The sequence below is a fragment of the Ceratotherium simum genome, chromosome 12 (assembly GCF_057802395.1).
Source record: "Ceratotherium simum simum isolate JZ-2026a chromosome 12, ASM5780239v1, whole genome shotgun sequence".
In the NCBI taxonomy this organism is placed as follows: domain Eukaryota; kingdom Metazoa; phylum Chordata; class Mammalia; order Perissodactyla; family Rhinocerotidae; genus Ceratotherium; species Ceratotherium simum.
Window position 1 is genome coordinate 72,532,132 of NC_141911.1, and position 14,036 is coordinate 72,546,167.

Genomic DNA, 14,036 nt, shown 5'->3' on the forward strand with positions numbered 1-14,036 from the left:
GGCTCACTCCTCACCTCCTTCAGGTCTCTGCTCAGCTGTCCATCCCAGGGAAGCCTTCCCTGACCAGCTCTATTGTACCCTGCCTCCCCCTGTTCTCTTGATCCTCATTCCCTGCCCTGTTTCCCTCCATGACACTTGCTCACTTTCTAATATACTGCATACCTATTCAGTTTATTGTCTACCTCTCTGCCCCCTCATCCTGACGAGGGTGAGGATTCACGCTTGCTTGTTCTCTGCTGTAGCCCAGTGGCTGCAAAATGACTGGCACACGGTAGGAGCACAAAGCGTATTTGCCAAATTAATTAATTAGCAATAAAAATGTGGGCATCATTCAAATTAAATTTCAGGAATAAAGGACATGGAAGTTTTTCTCTAGAAACCACACGTGGCTATAAAGAAATAAGGTAATAACCTGTGTGAATAACCTGATCACCTTGACCTCTGGTTTCCAATCTTTCGGAATACAATGAATGTTTTCAACATTAAAAAATTTTGTGGCACTATCCCATAATAGTAGATGGTGTTTTCATGTTCAATGATTGAGAAAAAATTCAATGATAAATGCCTATGCTTAATTTCATAAATTTTAATGGACTTAAGTTTTTAAAAATTACTCCCAGTGCTCTATACATGTGGAAAACAATGATAAACATATGTGTAAAGCAATATTCCCTCACTCTTCAGATAGGTTATATGAATGGATTCCTAGAAACGCTAAAATAACCGTGTTCTGCTGAATCCAAGACTTCCTAGTTGGGAATCAAATAGAGAATTATAATTTTTTAAAAATCAGCAGCTGCTACAATTTTAGGCAATTCCTAACTGCTGTTTGAAGACTCTTTTACTTCAGTGAAAGAAATGGCACCACCACTGCCACTGCCCAATATTTCCTTCCATTCACGTCCTTTAAGTTCACATTCTTTCCCCAATTTCCATCCCCTTCTAATGAGAAATTTCATTTTCCCAGTATGCTCTGTGGATTATGGATCAGAAAATTTGGGGGAGAAGTTGAATAAAAATAAAAATGCAGTGTTCTACGGAAACAAACCAGGGAACATTGTGATCATTTTGGAACCAAAACACATTGAAGTTGAAAGAAAAGATTGTTCTTTTAACTCCTAGAGAAGACATGGGGAAATTTTTCTCTTTCTATTTCACTTAATTCAATCAAATAAAACCTAAATACATATTATAACATAACTTAAACACTGTGTTTAACATAACTATAACATTTTATGAAAGGAACCTGAGAGATTCTCCAGCAGGGAAACCTGGTGGAGAAGTGGCACAGTGGCGCCACATGGTAACGTCTACTTTGTATTTGCTCATCATTTAAAAATTTTCCCTTTTAGGCTAGAATTTTGCAGAAGTTAACCCTAGCTGAGGACAATTCAGGAAGGAGGAAGTTAAATTGTGTCCATTTGCCCCTTTATGGGATAAAGCAACTTGATACATCCACCGTCACACTCCTACCCTTGTGGGCTCTTTATAATTTGACTCACAATTAACAGAAGTTTTTATGTGGCTCTTCCTTGAGGATTATGGTCTTTGTTCAAACGTGATGCTGCATAACAAGGAACTGAATGAATTTCCAAACTTGATTTTAATTTTTTACTTGGACACTCCATTAGAATAATATTAATAAATATAAAATGTGGTGAACAAATTGAAATCTATTCTTTTAGATTCTGCATTGCAGGAGCCTTTAGTTTCCTCCCTGAATGGAGATGCTGTAGCAGTAATATGAGCAGCCAGCGGATGACTAGAAGTTAGAAGTTTCCTCCTGAGGATGGTGGCCATGGTTAGGAGGAAAAAAAAGTAGATAAATTTATAACAACTGGACGTGAAGCTAGAAATGTGTCTTACAGCTACCAAAAAACTTGGAGAAGCCCCTTCATTCTTTTTCTATCACAGAATGAACAGATCTCGAGGGCCTTGGAAAGGCAGCCTGGATTTGGTGACATTTATAACCAGAAAAACAGAAAAAGGGGGCAGCAGACAGGCTGTTCTTATTATAGCCACACTTACCTTATAGCTATTGTATTTTCACTTTCCTCATACAGATCAGGAACATTAAATCACCCCAAAGAGGCTAAGTAACTAGATCTTTAGCAAACAACTTCCATAAATTTAGAGACAGTATTAATACAGTATTTCATGTAATCTTAGAGGGTCACAATGCAACTCTGGAAACACTCCTTGTTGGATAAATAAAAACTTGCAGATTTCCAATTTGCAGGCTACAGATGCAGATGTGATATTGTGCTTCTGGACAGCTTTAGTCTTTTCTTCCTTAAGGTCCCCAAACCCTGACATGACTGCTTGGATTGTATCTATGTCATGAAGAAAGCCCGCTTCAGTGCTTCAGGGGGAGCAGCGAGTGGGGCCTGTGAGCATGATCTCTCCCTCTGAAGTAGTCCTCAACTCGAGTGCGTGTGTGTCCACAGCCACCTGAGGGTGTTTGTTAAAGTGCAGATTCCTGGACATTACCCCAGCAATGCTGGTTTTTTTAAGTCTGGAGCAAAGCATAGGAATCCGAACTTGTAATCCACATTCCTGGTGGACCTGACACAGGGGAACTCACACACCAAGAACTACTGCCCTCACCTTCTGAAGGGACTCAAAATGATTGTCTCGGTACAAGTATTATTTTCTCTTTTGAAAGATTAATATTATCTTTCTCTTTTGAAAGATAATCGGCTTCAAAAAATAGCCAAAGGTTATGAGCTCAATTCTGTTACAGAACCAGGAAATCTCTCCCCATCCTTTTGGAAATTAATCTTGAATTTTGCCATGACAGCTTCGTTTGTGTTATTTAAATTAACTCTTGTATTGTTCTTAAACTTTCCAGATGCTTTTGTTTATCTACCCAACTAGAAGATGTATTCCTAGGAGGCAAGAACTATGCTTAATACATATATTTAAAAAATATTTCCAACATTCTCTAGCACTCAATAAATATTTACTAGGCCCTCAATAAACATGTTTTGATTTTGGTTAATATGCAACCTGAGCTGCTTTAAAGTCTGCTTTACCTTCTGAGGCGTGAAGCCGCCTCTCTCGTGGAGGCTGCTTCAGACCCAGTTGTTCCAACATCCCCTTGCACAGGAGGAAATGGAGGCCATACCTCAGATTCATTAGGAATTGGCCACTGTGCACCTGGGCTCTGGTATTCAGCCACAAGGAAAAGGCAGAGCCACGGCAATAGCTGTGATTTCCCTTGACTGATTACCTGGCGAGGGAAACCAAGCCCTTGGGGTGTTCCAGACTCTCTCTGGCCTATGAACCTGTTTGAAAACCTGTTTCTCAGAATTTAAAGCTTAGCGCAGTTGAGGTCAGTATTGCAGTGATGCCAATAATTCTACCGCTCTCAGCTTTCAGGTGCAATTCATCGTTAACTTTATTCTCATGGAAAGGCAACTTTGGGGAAAATAGTTCTAACTTAAGCTGTTTCATTTTGATTTTCCTTCCCTTAAGGGATAGTTCTGCCAATAGGATTTCCTTTGGATTTTGTGCTTTCTAAACCTGAGCGCCTTCCAGTGTCTGAAATTATTCCCTAAAATGAGAATGGTGCTGAGTATACAAGATTTGGTACATCACCAGGGCGGTGACTCGAGGCTTTCCAAAAAATCTCAAACAAGCCATTGGGTCTGAAAGTAATTTCAGTAACTGGGACTTCATGAAGTTTCAAGATTACCTCTGCCTTTAGGTGCTTTCTAAGGGGTATGATACTGAGCCACACTGCCCCGTGGAACATTCTGGCAGGGTCGATTTCTTTCTCTTAGGGGTCACTCCCGTCTGAACAGGCAGCTCCACTCTGGTCAGCAGTCGGGAGCACCTGCCGGGGTCAGTCAGCCGCCTCCTCCCTGCAGCACCTCCATTCCTGGGGCCGCGGTTGGAGGGACGGCCCAGGGCGCCACCTGTTCACCGGCTGTGAGACTTCTCTCCTTTATTTCCAGAACCTGAAGGACAATGGCTCCAGATGGACATTTATTGGATCAGATCTTGCCACTAGTCTAAGGTGGGAAAGGTGTTCATTCACACCCAGGATAACACCGTTATTTCTCCCTAAGAAAAACATATCTGTATGTTTAGAAGATGTTGCTCCTAATATATGAATGTGCTAAAATGGATACAACTTCAGACTGTCAGGTTTCTCTGAATTAATTTACTGACATTGACGTAACTTGCAAATAGCAGAGAAATAACGAACTGGAGTCACTCGTCACGTGTTACCTTGGAGTCACCTGCTCAGATTGAGCTCCTTGCGGGCAGGGTCCAAGTCTTACCTATTTTTCTATTTTCAGCACCCAGAACTATGCTTGGTGCAGCACAAGCACTAAATAAATGCTTGCGATGGAGTGTTTGAATATAGCCTTTTCCACAGCATGAAAAATGGTCAAAGAACTGCAGTAACTTACGGACCAGTAGAGGGCAATAAAGTTAATTTAAAAAATTCTTCTGGCCCAGTTTAAACTCACTTTCAGTCCAGTTCTAGCTTGGAGAGGCTTTCTCCAGAGTGGTCTCAGTTAGTCTCCTGACCTCACTGTAGTCCAGCTACCAGCCTCTTGTACCACCTGAGATCCCTATTTTTGCCCCATTACAATAAAGTCTATAAGGGGGTGTGCTAGAGGGTCAGGCTGGGGGTGTGCATTGATTTATACACCACAGCTGTCTCTGTTTGGTCAGTTCTTGGCCTAATCAAGACCATTTGACAATGGATAATCCTTAGAAGTGAAAGACAACAGAACCACTGGTAAGACGTGGAGTAGGGCAGAAATTTTGGCTTTAAGCTTCATGTAAGAGAAAACCATATAAACCATAAGATACCAATTCCATTTAAAAGAATCAACCCAAACTCGTGTCCATATTTATGCTATAAATAAGACCAGAAAAAATGCAAACTGCAGTTATTAATGCATGGTTTAGCCAGGAGTTAATACACGGACTAGCAAGTGTTTTTATCTTGTTCATGCTTGCTTCTGCTTTTCAGATTTTTAGTGAAAGATATTTCTTCCAGATAAAAAAAAAGTATATTATGTAGCGTCTCCCACCAACAATTTAGGATGAGGAAGGAAGGCACGACTAGTTTTCCTGAAGCTGACGTTAACGGGCCTCCCTGGTCTCCGCCGTTCTCCCCTCCTCCCCACAGGGAGGCTGGGGGGAGCGAGGACTGAAGGTCATGCAGAATCGTGGGGTGTTCCACCAACTTCACTGTTCCCTGTGCTCTGTGGTCACCGTGCCACACACTGTCTCACATGCTCCTTGGCTTGTGTGGGAGCACAAGTACCAACAGCTTTCAGGAGGGGCTTTTCTTCCAAATTTCATTTTTTGATATTGCATTTTTCTATCTCTACAGAGCCCCAAATCTACTCCTATGTTATTTTTAGTCATCTTCACAGGAAAAAAAAGTCAGTCAGGCTTCTGTCCTGTTGGCTTTTCATAAATAGAACAGGAGCTAGGCCCCCCAGGAAGCCTCCCCAAACACAGGGTTTATGTGGGACCTTTGTCTACACCCCATTAGAAGGCTCCCTGCAGGCGACTGGGGGGCAGGGGACTCGTCGCTGGAAAGGCCTTACTTTAGCGACTGGGTGCAGAGGCTCAGGTGTCGCTTCAGCTCCTCGTCCTTCTCGTAGGACTCCAGGACTCTGTGTGCTTCGTCGTGGTGATAGCAGTAGACTTTATAAACGTCCTCCAGCGGCCCTTTAATCTGCAGGAACACCTCTCCTGATAAACGTGAGACAAGGGCGACATGCTGTCAGGTCAGACTGCACCAGCACTTCACGCGTTTATTATTCGACAGTGTTGACTTGTGTTAAAGGTTGGGGGCCCCCTTTACCCTGCGCTCTGCAGGAAGGTGGGAGACGTTAAGTGACCTCTACTCCCTCCCTCCCTGTCTCTTCCCACCCTTCCTTTCTTTCACAAACAAAGGGGGAGTTTCTGAGCAGAGATGGCTGGTTTCCTCAGAGGGGACTTGATGCTCTTGGCTGGCCAAGGGTAGCCTTTGGCATCTGTCTGTGGGGTTTGGATCAGGCTGTGCTACAGACATAGATGGGTTGTCTTTACTCTCTGAATCTGCTCCTCGCCTATAAAATGGGGACAACGACAGATCCAGTCTCACAGGGACATTATCAGAATTACAGCGGCACTGTGTGTAAAGTTCAGAGGACAGAACGTACACAGCAAACGCCCACATGGAGTGGTCATTGTTAATTGTTAGAGGTGTGGAGAGTGAACTGTCAGGTCCTAGGTAGATTGTTTTCCACTACTTATTCCTCTGACATTGCCCGAGTTTCTCTGAAAGGCAAGCAATGGCGTTTAGGGGAATAAAATATTTCCTTACATGTGATAATGGAAAAAATTGGCCATTATTCCTGTTAAAAATCCATTGGATAATACTATGAACCAGGGTTATGACTGTCTCTTCATGAAGCAACTTGGGCTAATTGTGTCCAGGCATTTAGGGAATCCTTTTTGATATTATGATGACATTGGGTCTATAACTGATTGCTCAAGTAGATATTGGACAATAGTTTAATTGCCCACTCCATTACTTAAAAATGTATATGAAGCATCCGCCCACCCCAGCACGGTGTTAAGATGATGTGGGAGACACAGAAGAAATACGCAGCAGGTCTGCTCTCAAAAATATTGCACCTTGGGGATGGATAATCATCTGGGACTGAGCTGGCTGGGAGTGACATGGACCATGAACCTGGGCCTATCACAGTAACAAGGGTCAGCCGTCCTCCTACAGAATCGACGCGCCCTGTACCTCCAACACGGTTTGCACACATTGACTCCGCATGCATAGGAGGAGAAAACAGGTTATTTATCCCTATTAAATAAGGGCGGACAAATCTGAGTCTGAAAGAAATTACTGATCTTCCCCAAGTCCCGTCAGGAGGTGGCAGAGCAGAGATCAGAGGCCACGTTCTCCTCATTTTTCTGTAGGTTTTGGCCCTCCACACATGGAGCTTTGCTGGACGCTGTAGAGAGTGATGCTGTTGGAAAGGACACCGAACTCAGAACCAGAAATCACTGTCGTTTAGGGTTTGTGTGATGGCTTTGGGAAGGATTTTTAAAAAAAATACTTTGAGTCTCGATTCTGTCATTTGTAAAATGGAAATAATAGTTGCTCTCAAGATGCTTTTGAGAATTAAATAGGATGTGGACATAAAAAATGCCCAGCACGGATGAGTTCTTCAATAGATGGCACTGTCTCTTGATGTGGGTCTACCATCTCCAGAATAAAACACTAGTACTTTCATAGTATGACATTCTTTTCTGACTTTTATCCAGCCAGTAAAAGACTTCTTTTTCCCTTTCATTAAATCGGATTTCCCTGTGATTGTAGTTAGACTCTGCGTGTGTCTGTGTGTGTTGGTTGTTTGTGTGTTAATGGTGCTTTTTTTGGACTTGTCAGGAAACTCAGTGACTGAGCATCTTTGGAACTGAAGGGATGAGGGGTTCTGGTTTTGTCCCTGGGGTTTCACTGAATTGGTCCTCCCACCAGTGTAGGTCTTGTAGATTGGTTCCTCAAGACAGCAGCACAAGAAGTAAGAAGGAGAGTAGTTACAAGAAGAGAAAATGAAATAGGGTGGTGACTAAATCTAGGGCATTAGACGAGGAGAGCCTCCTGGTGACAGAGCGGGCAGCGGACGCAGTGAGGGCTTCACCTTGCTGGACATCAGCCCAGAAGAGGGAGTGAGCAGCAGGCTTAGGAGAGGCTCCCCAGCAAGCAGGGAAAGAGGGTGTGAACACACACAGCCACACTAGATGCAACTGTAAATGCGCGTGTTCACTGCGAGGCAGCCTGGAGTAGAGACAGAGAAGAGAGAGGTGGAGATGACCTTGTGAACCACAACAGGATCAAGTCAGAAAGTCAAAAGGCAGAGGGCACAGACATTTATTTTACCCACAATGAAACCATTACTTGTAAATTCCCACGTATTTTCTTTAATAGGAGTGGTCTGGTTTGAAAGAATTTATAGCTCTTTCCTTAACAGCAGAGTCGGATTTTTTACTCTATTGCAAGTAAAATTCTGTTGGGGCTCTAATAATAATTATTAAAGTTAAAAGATATTTAAGCCCTCTAATTGAAAATCATTTATTCACCCAAAGGCCAAGTGCAACACGGGCGGGCAGAATGTTTGATTCCCTTCCAGATCCACCAATGTATTTTGCTTTATAATAGTGCAGATGAAGCCGTGTGTCTTGCAGCAAAAAGTGATTCTGTTTCCACGGTAACATGACTCTTGTCTGCACTTCTTTAGTGGTGAAGGACACCTGCTCCGTTTAATGTGTGTGGGCGTGAAGGGAGGATTGGAAGTGGAGAAGGGACTGAGCCAAGACTGGTGAAGGTAATTCCACTTCTGGCTGCCTGTAACAAAAGCACCGGAATCCTATAAAATAAATATAACTAGCCTGTGCTTCTTTCTAAAAATTCTACAACCCAAGAATGTCTGCACTGGCTTCCCCAAAAAGCAATCACCATGAAGAGGAGGAAGAAAATGCACCCTTTTTTCCTTAGTTATCTTCTCTAAAAACAAATCTCCAAAATATTGAACATATTTCATGTCCTGGAACCATTCCTCCTGTGTTGCAAATTGCTCCCTCCACTAACGTAAATACGCAGGTGTTCGTGTTCCTCTTCTTGCCTGCCTCGTCTTTACTTCTAGACTCTCATGTCCATCCGCAAGATGAGCCACACCAAATGATGTGGCCTCTGTATTATCTGGATCCCATTCTAAGATGAATTTCCCCTGCCAGTAAGTAAACCAGGGTAAAACCAATGATATTCAAGAGATCTCTGTGTCCTCAGCCTTGATTAGGAATATGGCATAAAAGATAATGAAGTAGTTCTACTCTTTACTTCATTTTTATTTGGCAACAATTTAATGAGTGACTGTTATGCACTGAGAACCTTGGTAAGTACTGCAGATACAAAGAACCAACACTTCCCTCAAGGAGCTCATAAAGGCCAGGAAGGGAGGGAGAAGAGTAAACTCTCATTTACCACACTATGTGAAAAGTCTGATAACAGAGCAGTAAAACACAGAGGGCCAGCTGTTCTGCTCTTGAGGATCTCTGAGCTATTTCCATAACAGCTTGCCTTTGAAATCAGAGCTGTGAGTGAGTGAAGAAGCACAGACACACTTGAGGGAGTCATGTCTGTGCAGAAACTGCAAGTGGTCCAGGATGGCGGGGCTCGGAAGAGGTCATATTGGTAGGCAGGGCCAGATCATGAAGGACCTGGTGTATCATTAAGGAGTTGGAACTTTAGCCTGAAGGTGATGGAGAAGCCCTGATGGATTTTAAGCAGCAGACTGACATGATTAGACAGTGTTTTAGAAAGATAACTCCGGTGGTTAGTCGTTTGAAAGATGGAATTTGGGGGAGGAGTTAGTGAGACTGGAAAAGAGAAGCCAATTGAAAGCTTCTGTAATAACACAGGAAATCAATAATGAGCTAAACCACATAAAGTACTTCTGTCAGTAGCTGCCATGTGCAGACGTGCATCAGATGTTGGCCATAATCACTAAAGCAAAAGTGGGGAGGATGGAGAAGAGAGAAGGAAATGGACAGTGCACATGTGGGAGGGAGGATGAGGATAATTCCAGGGAAGTCCCAGGATTCTGGTTTCAGGAAGCATGTGGATAGATGATGACAAGATAAGGAGAGAGTTTATGTTGAAAGATGACTAGTTTAATTTAACTGTACTGAGTTTGATTTCCCCAGAGTATATTCAACTGGAGAAGTCCTTTATGGAATTGGATTATGAGTCTGGGATTCAGAGAAAAAAGATCTGGGAAAGACATGTAGGTATGTGAAACTTGAGTAGTAGAAGTCGTGAGTTTGATATGGTCATGCAAGAAAGTCCGCAGAGTGAGAAGAGAAGAGGGCTTGAGGACCAAATGCTGGGAATGCTAACACTGAGAGGAGCCTAGAAGAAGAGTCCACAGAAAAGCTTGAGAAGACACAGCCAGAGAGAAGAGCAGAAACTAGGATTGGTGTCAGCAGAGCCAAGGACAAAACAGTGAGAAAGACTGCAAGGAGGTTGAATAAGTTTGTGGGTGCAGAGCTGCCTTTGTCCCCCAATATCAGTCCCCCCCTTTTTCTATAGCAATATGCCCCAAATAAAAACTACATTTCCCAGCCTCCTTTGCAAAAGGTGTGGCCATGTCATTAAAGTCCACCAATGGGATGTAAGTAGGTGTCCTGTGACAATATCCAAGCACTTCCTTTAAGAGGCAGCTAGCACGCCCTTCACCCCTTCTTCTCCATCTTTTGCTCCACCCTGCTCCCTGGAGATGCCACCTTGTCCATGAAGATACGGGTGAATGGGGCTGTGAGCGGGAAGAAGCCTGCATCCCAGAGGACTTGCGGAGCAGAGCTGCCAAAGATCTCTAGGATACACGCCTTTGGACTTTTACGCAAGAGAGATAAGCATCTATCTTATTTAAGCTAGTAATGTTTTGTTTTGTTTTCTCTTTCTCCCAGCTGAACTTGATTCTAATCAACACACTATGCTTTTCTCTTTTTTCGTAGGAAAATATTTTGGGAGAAATCATGACTAGTTGAAGGCTCCCTCTTTACTATCCATAAAATTTTATTCAAAAATTCTATGAAAATATTATGTGAACTGTTACTTATGAAGAATGTTACAGAAGAATGTTTTATTTCCTCCTAAAATCCATGTGTTGAAGCCCTAACCCCCATTATGATGGTATTAGGAGGTGGGGCCTTTGGGAGGTGATTAGGTTTAGATGAGCATATGAGGGTGGGGCCCCCATGATGGGATTAGTGACCTTATAAGAAGAGGAAGAGACCAGAGCTTTCTCTCCACCAGGTGAGGACACAGTGAGAAGGCGGCTGTCTGCAAATCAGGAAGAGGGTTTTCACCAGGAACGAGGCATCTTGATCTGGGATTTCCAGCCTCCAGAGCTGTGAGAAATAAATGTCTGTTGCTTAAGCCACTCAGTCTGCGGCAATTTGTTAAGGCAGCCCAAACTGACTAAGTCAAAGAGTTTAAAGTAGAAAGTTATTTGTATTAGCAAGGAAAAATATGTAATAAATTCAGCTCTAAAAACCAACTACAATGATGTTAAAAGAGAATTTTAGTTGAAATCTTAAGTGTGAATTATGGTCTAAGACATATCCCAAAAGAAAGTTTTGTGGTTCTAAGTAAAACTTCTTTGTCAAGACAGGGTACTGAGATAACACAGAAGGGGGTGGGATGCTCCGAGGACGGAGGGTGGATGTGACCAACTCCTTGGAAAGAAGGTCTTGGGTGAGATAATCCGAGCTGCTGGCTGTTACTTCCTGGAGTGACACTCACAACTGAGGAAATGTGCCAATCTCAAATGAAAGACCTTTGCTGGCAGCTGTCACCCAGGAGCTCCACGGAGCTCCCCACCGTCTCCTTATTCTGCTTGGTCGAGGGCCCAGCTGCTAGGACTAAACAGGGCAGCAGATTAGCCAGACAAATGCCAGATCATGGACACATTTTCTTCCTTTCTTCTCACTAGCCCATGCTGCTCATGTTCTCTCCCTGGCTGTTGGGAAAGTGTTCAGGGGCTCATAGGACTCTGGCATGCATAGAACTTAGGACTTTATTTCCGTGTATGTTCTGTGCAATATTTGACTTTTCACAGGTCCGTTCAAATCCAACTGCTCAGTGAAGCTACTGACCTCCACCAGCCAGCTCCATTAGCGCAGCTTCCTAGAACTCGACAGTCTCCTCAGAGAACAGAGCTGCAGGGCTTGTTACTAAGCCACCCTGGGTTTATCTTGATTACAAGAATAAGTCCTACTAGCCCTGCCACCCATCTTGATCTCACTCAGGAGACTAGAGGTCCAACCGTGTTGTATCCTGGGGACTGCTTCCTGCTGACTTTTCCTTTCTTGTGTGGATTTATTTATACTTGACCCGGAAAAATCCCTTTTTTTCTGTCATATTCTGTGAAACTGACAGCTTTCCTGTTGCTGCCAACATCTGGAAGGAAACGCCCTTAACTACCAGCTGCTGCCTCTGCATCTCCCCTTCCCGGCCTCACACAGGCTGGTGTGCAGGCCTGGGCTCTTCCTACCTGCCCGCTGGCCAGAATTCATGGGGTCAAGGCCGTCTGTGACCTGAGTAAAACATACAGACACGCACACACACACACACACGGTGTGACAAGAATGATACCAGAACAATGATTCAGCTGAGCTACCTGAGGCGTCTCCCACATGGCATCAGGAGGTGAACTGTCGGTGACTAATGCTCTTCACACAGAATCACTGCCAAAGGCACAGAGTCCCCCTTCTGGGACACACAAGAGACACGGCTTTAGGAGAACGAAGGGCTGCCAGGGAGTGACAGTCGTCACCCACTTCACCCGCAGAGAACAGAGAGCCCTAAGTTGTCTTTGTCTCCGAGGATGACTCTCCCTCAGGAAGAGGCACAGGAGACGCTGCACTTCCTGTACCACCTGCTTCCTCCAGCTCTGGTTCTCAGTACCATGTGCACGAGGCAAGCACAGAAAGGAGACTCCAATGTCTTCATAACTCAGTCTTGTCTGAATAGTTTGCAACATTCCAACGTTGTTGCAAATGCATAGCAGAGGACACAAGGCTTGTTTGGTTATCAATTGCTATGTAACAAACCACCCTAAAACTGAGTGCCTTAAAACGACAAGCATTTTGATTTTCTCTCCCGATTCTGTGGGTTGGTTGGGATCAGCTGTGTGGTTCTTCTGCTCCCCTTGATGTCTGCAGTCACGTGAGGGCTTAACTGGCTGGACGGTCCAAGATAGCTCTGTCACAGGTCTGGTGCCTCGGCAGGGACAGCGGGAGGGCTGTCCTCAGCTGGGATCTGGGACAGCCGGGCCACTTCCTCATTCTTCGTAGCGTCCAGTCTAGTCTCTCTCCACGTGATGTTTCCAGCAGGGTTCCTGGACTTCTTAAATGGCATCTCCCCACATCACAAAAGTAGAAATGGCCAGCCCTTCTTAAGGCTTCCGCCCCTCACTGGTACGTGTCACTTCCACTGCCTTGTGTTAGTTAGTGAGTCTCGGGGCCAGTCCAGAGGCAGTGTGGGACTAGACTACGGCAGCGTGAGTACCAGGGCAAACGGTCCACCGAGGGCTGTCTCTGGAAAGTGGCTCCTGCAATCACTGTTCATTCTATCACATGTGGAAAGGATACTTGATACGTTAAATCACCCTTCATAGAAGAAAACGTGTCACCTTATTAGATAAACAAATCATCAAGATGCGTAGATATTGGGAGCACCTAGAAACCACGCACATCCTCGAACCTGGTTTGTTTGAAACACATGATCAGGACCTCTGAAAAAAATTCACATTTTATTCAATTGTTACATACATAAGAAATCAAGCTTTGTAAATAGATGGGTAAATTTAATATTCTCAGAATAATCACACGTTAGTAACAAAATGTATTGGATATTTATTAAGGATAGGCACTGGGCTATCATTATTTACACATGATGTTATCTAATCTTCACAAACACTTTGTGGTGCAGGTTTATTCCCTCAGGTTTCCAAATGAGAAATGAGGTTTCTTAACTGGCCTAAGATCGCACATCTAGTCCTGGATGAGCGGGGATATAACCCTAAGTCAGTCTGATGTTGGAGCCTTGTGTGTCCCTAAACTCTACACTCCCATCTGACTTGCTTTGTCTTTGCTCACCGTTTTCTTAAAGTGCTACAGAGTGATCTTCAGTTTAAGCGGAAACAGGAGCCAAACCTCATACTCCCACCCCTAAGCCTTTAGAACCCATTTCCCATCTAGATGGCCTGCTTAAGTCAGATTTTAAAATCCAGTTTCCATCTTGGTTTGATGGTCCAGACAACTCCCCAGACTCTCAGATCTATGAACACACGCCTCTGTGCTTAGACCTGAACCTCACCTGAACCCCAAGGTTATTACTGAGTCGAATTCTCCTCCTGGTTTATCGAGGTATCAGGAAAGTTTCCCCCTCGGCACTAGGGCTGTGAATCACCAACTCTCATGCGTGCCATCTAAGG

The 14,036-nt window shown here is 44.0% G+C and overlaps 1 protein-coding gene across 1 annotated transcript in view; it reads right to left on the bottom strand.

Moving 5' to 3' along the window:
* ARHGEF38 (Rho guanine nucleotide exchange factor 38) overlaps window positions 1-14,036 on the bottom strand; it is a 112,784-nt gene that overhangs the window by 41,127 nt on the left and 57,621 nt on the right. The window contains exon 4 of the mRNA XM_004426612.3: window positions 5,580-5,727. Coding sequence (XP_004426669.1) covers window positions 5,580-5,727 — 148 coding nt within the window. The remainder of the gene's footprint in view (window positions 1-5,579; window positions 5,728-14,036) is intronic.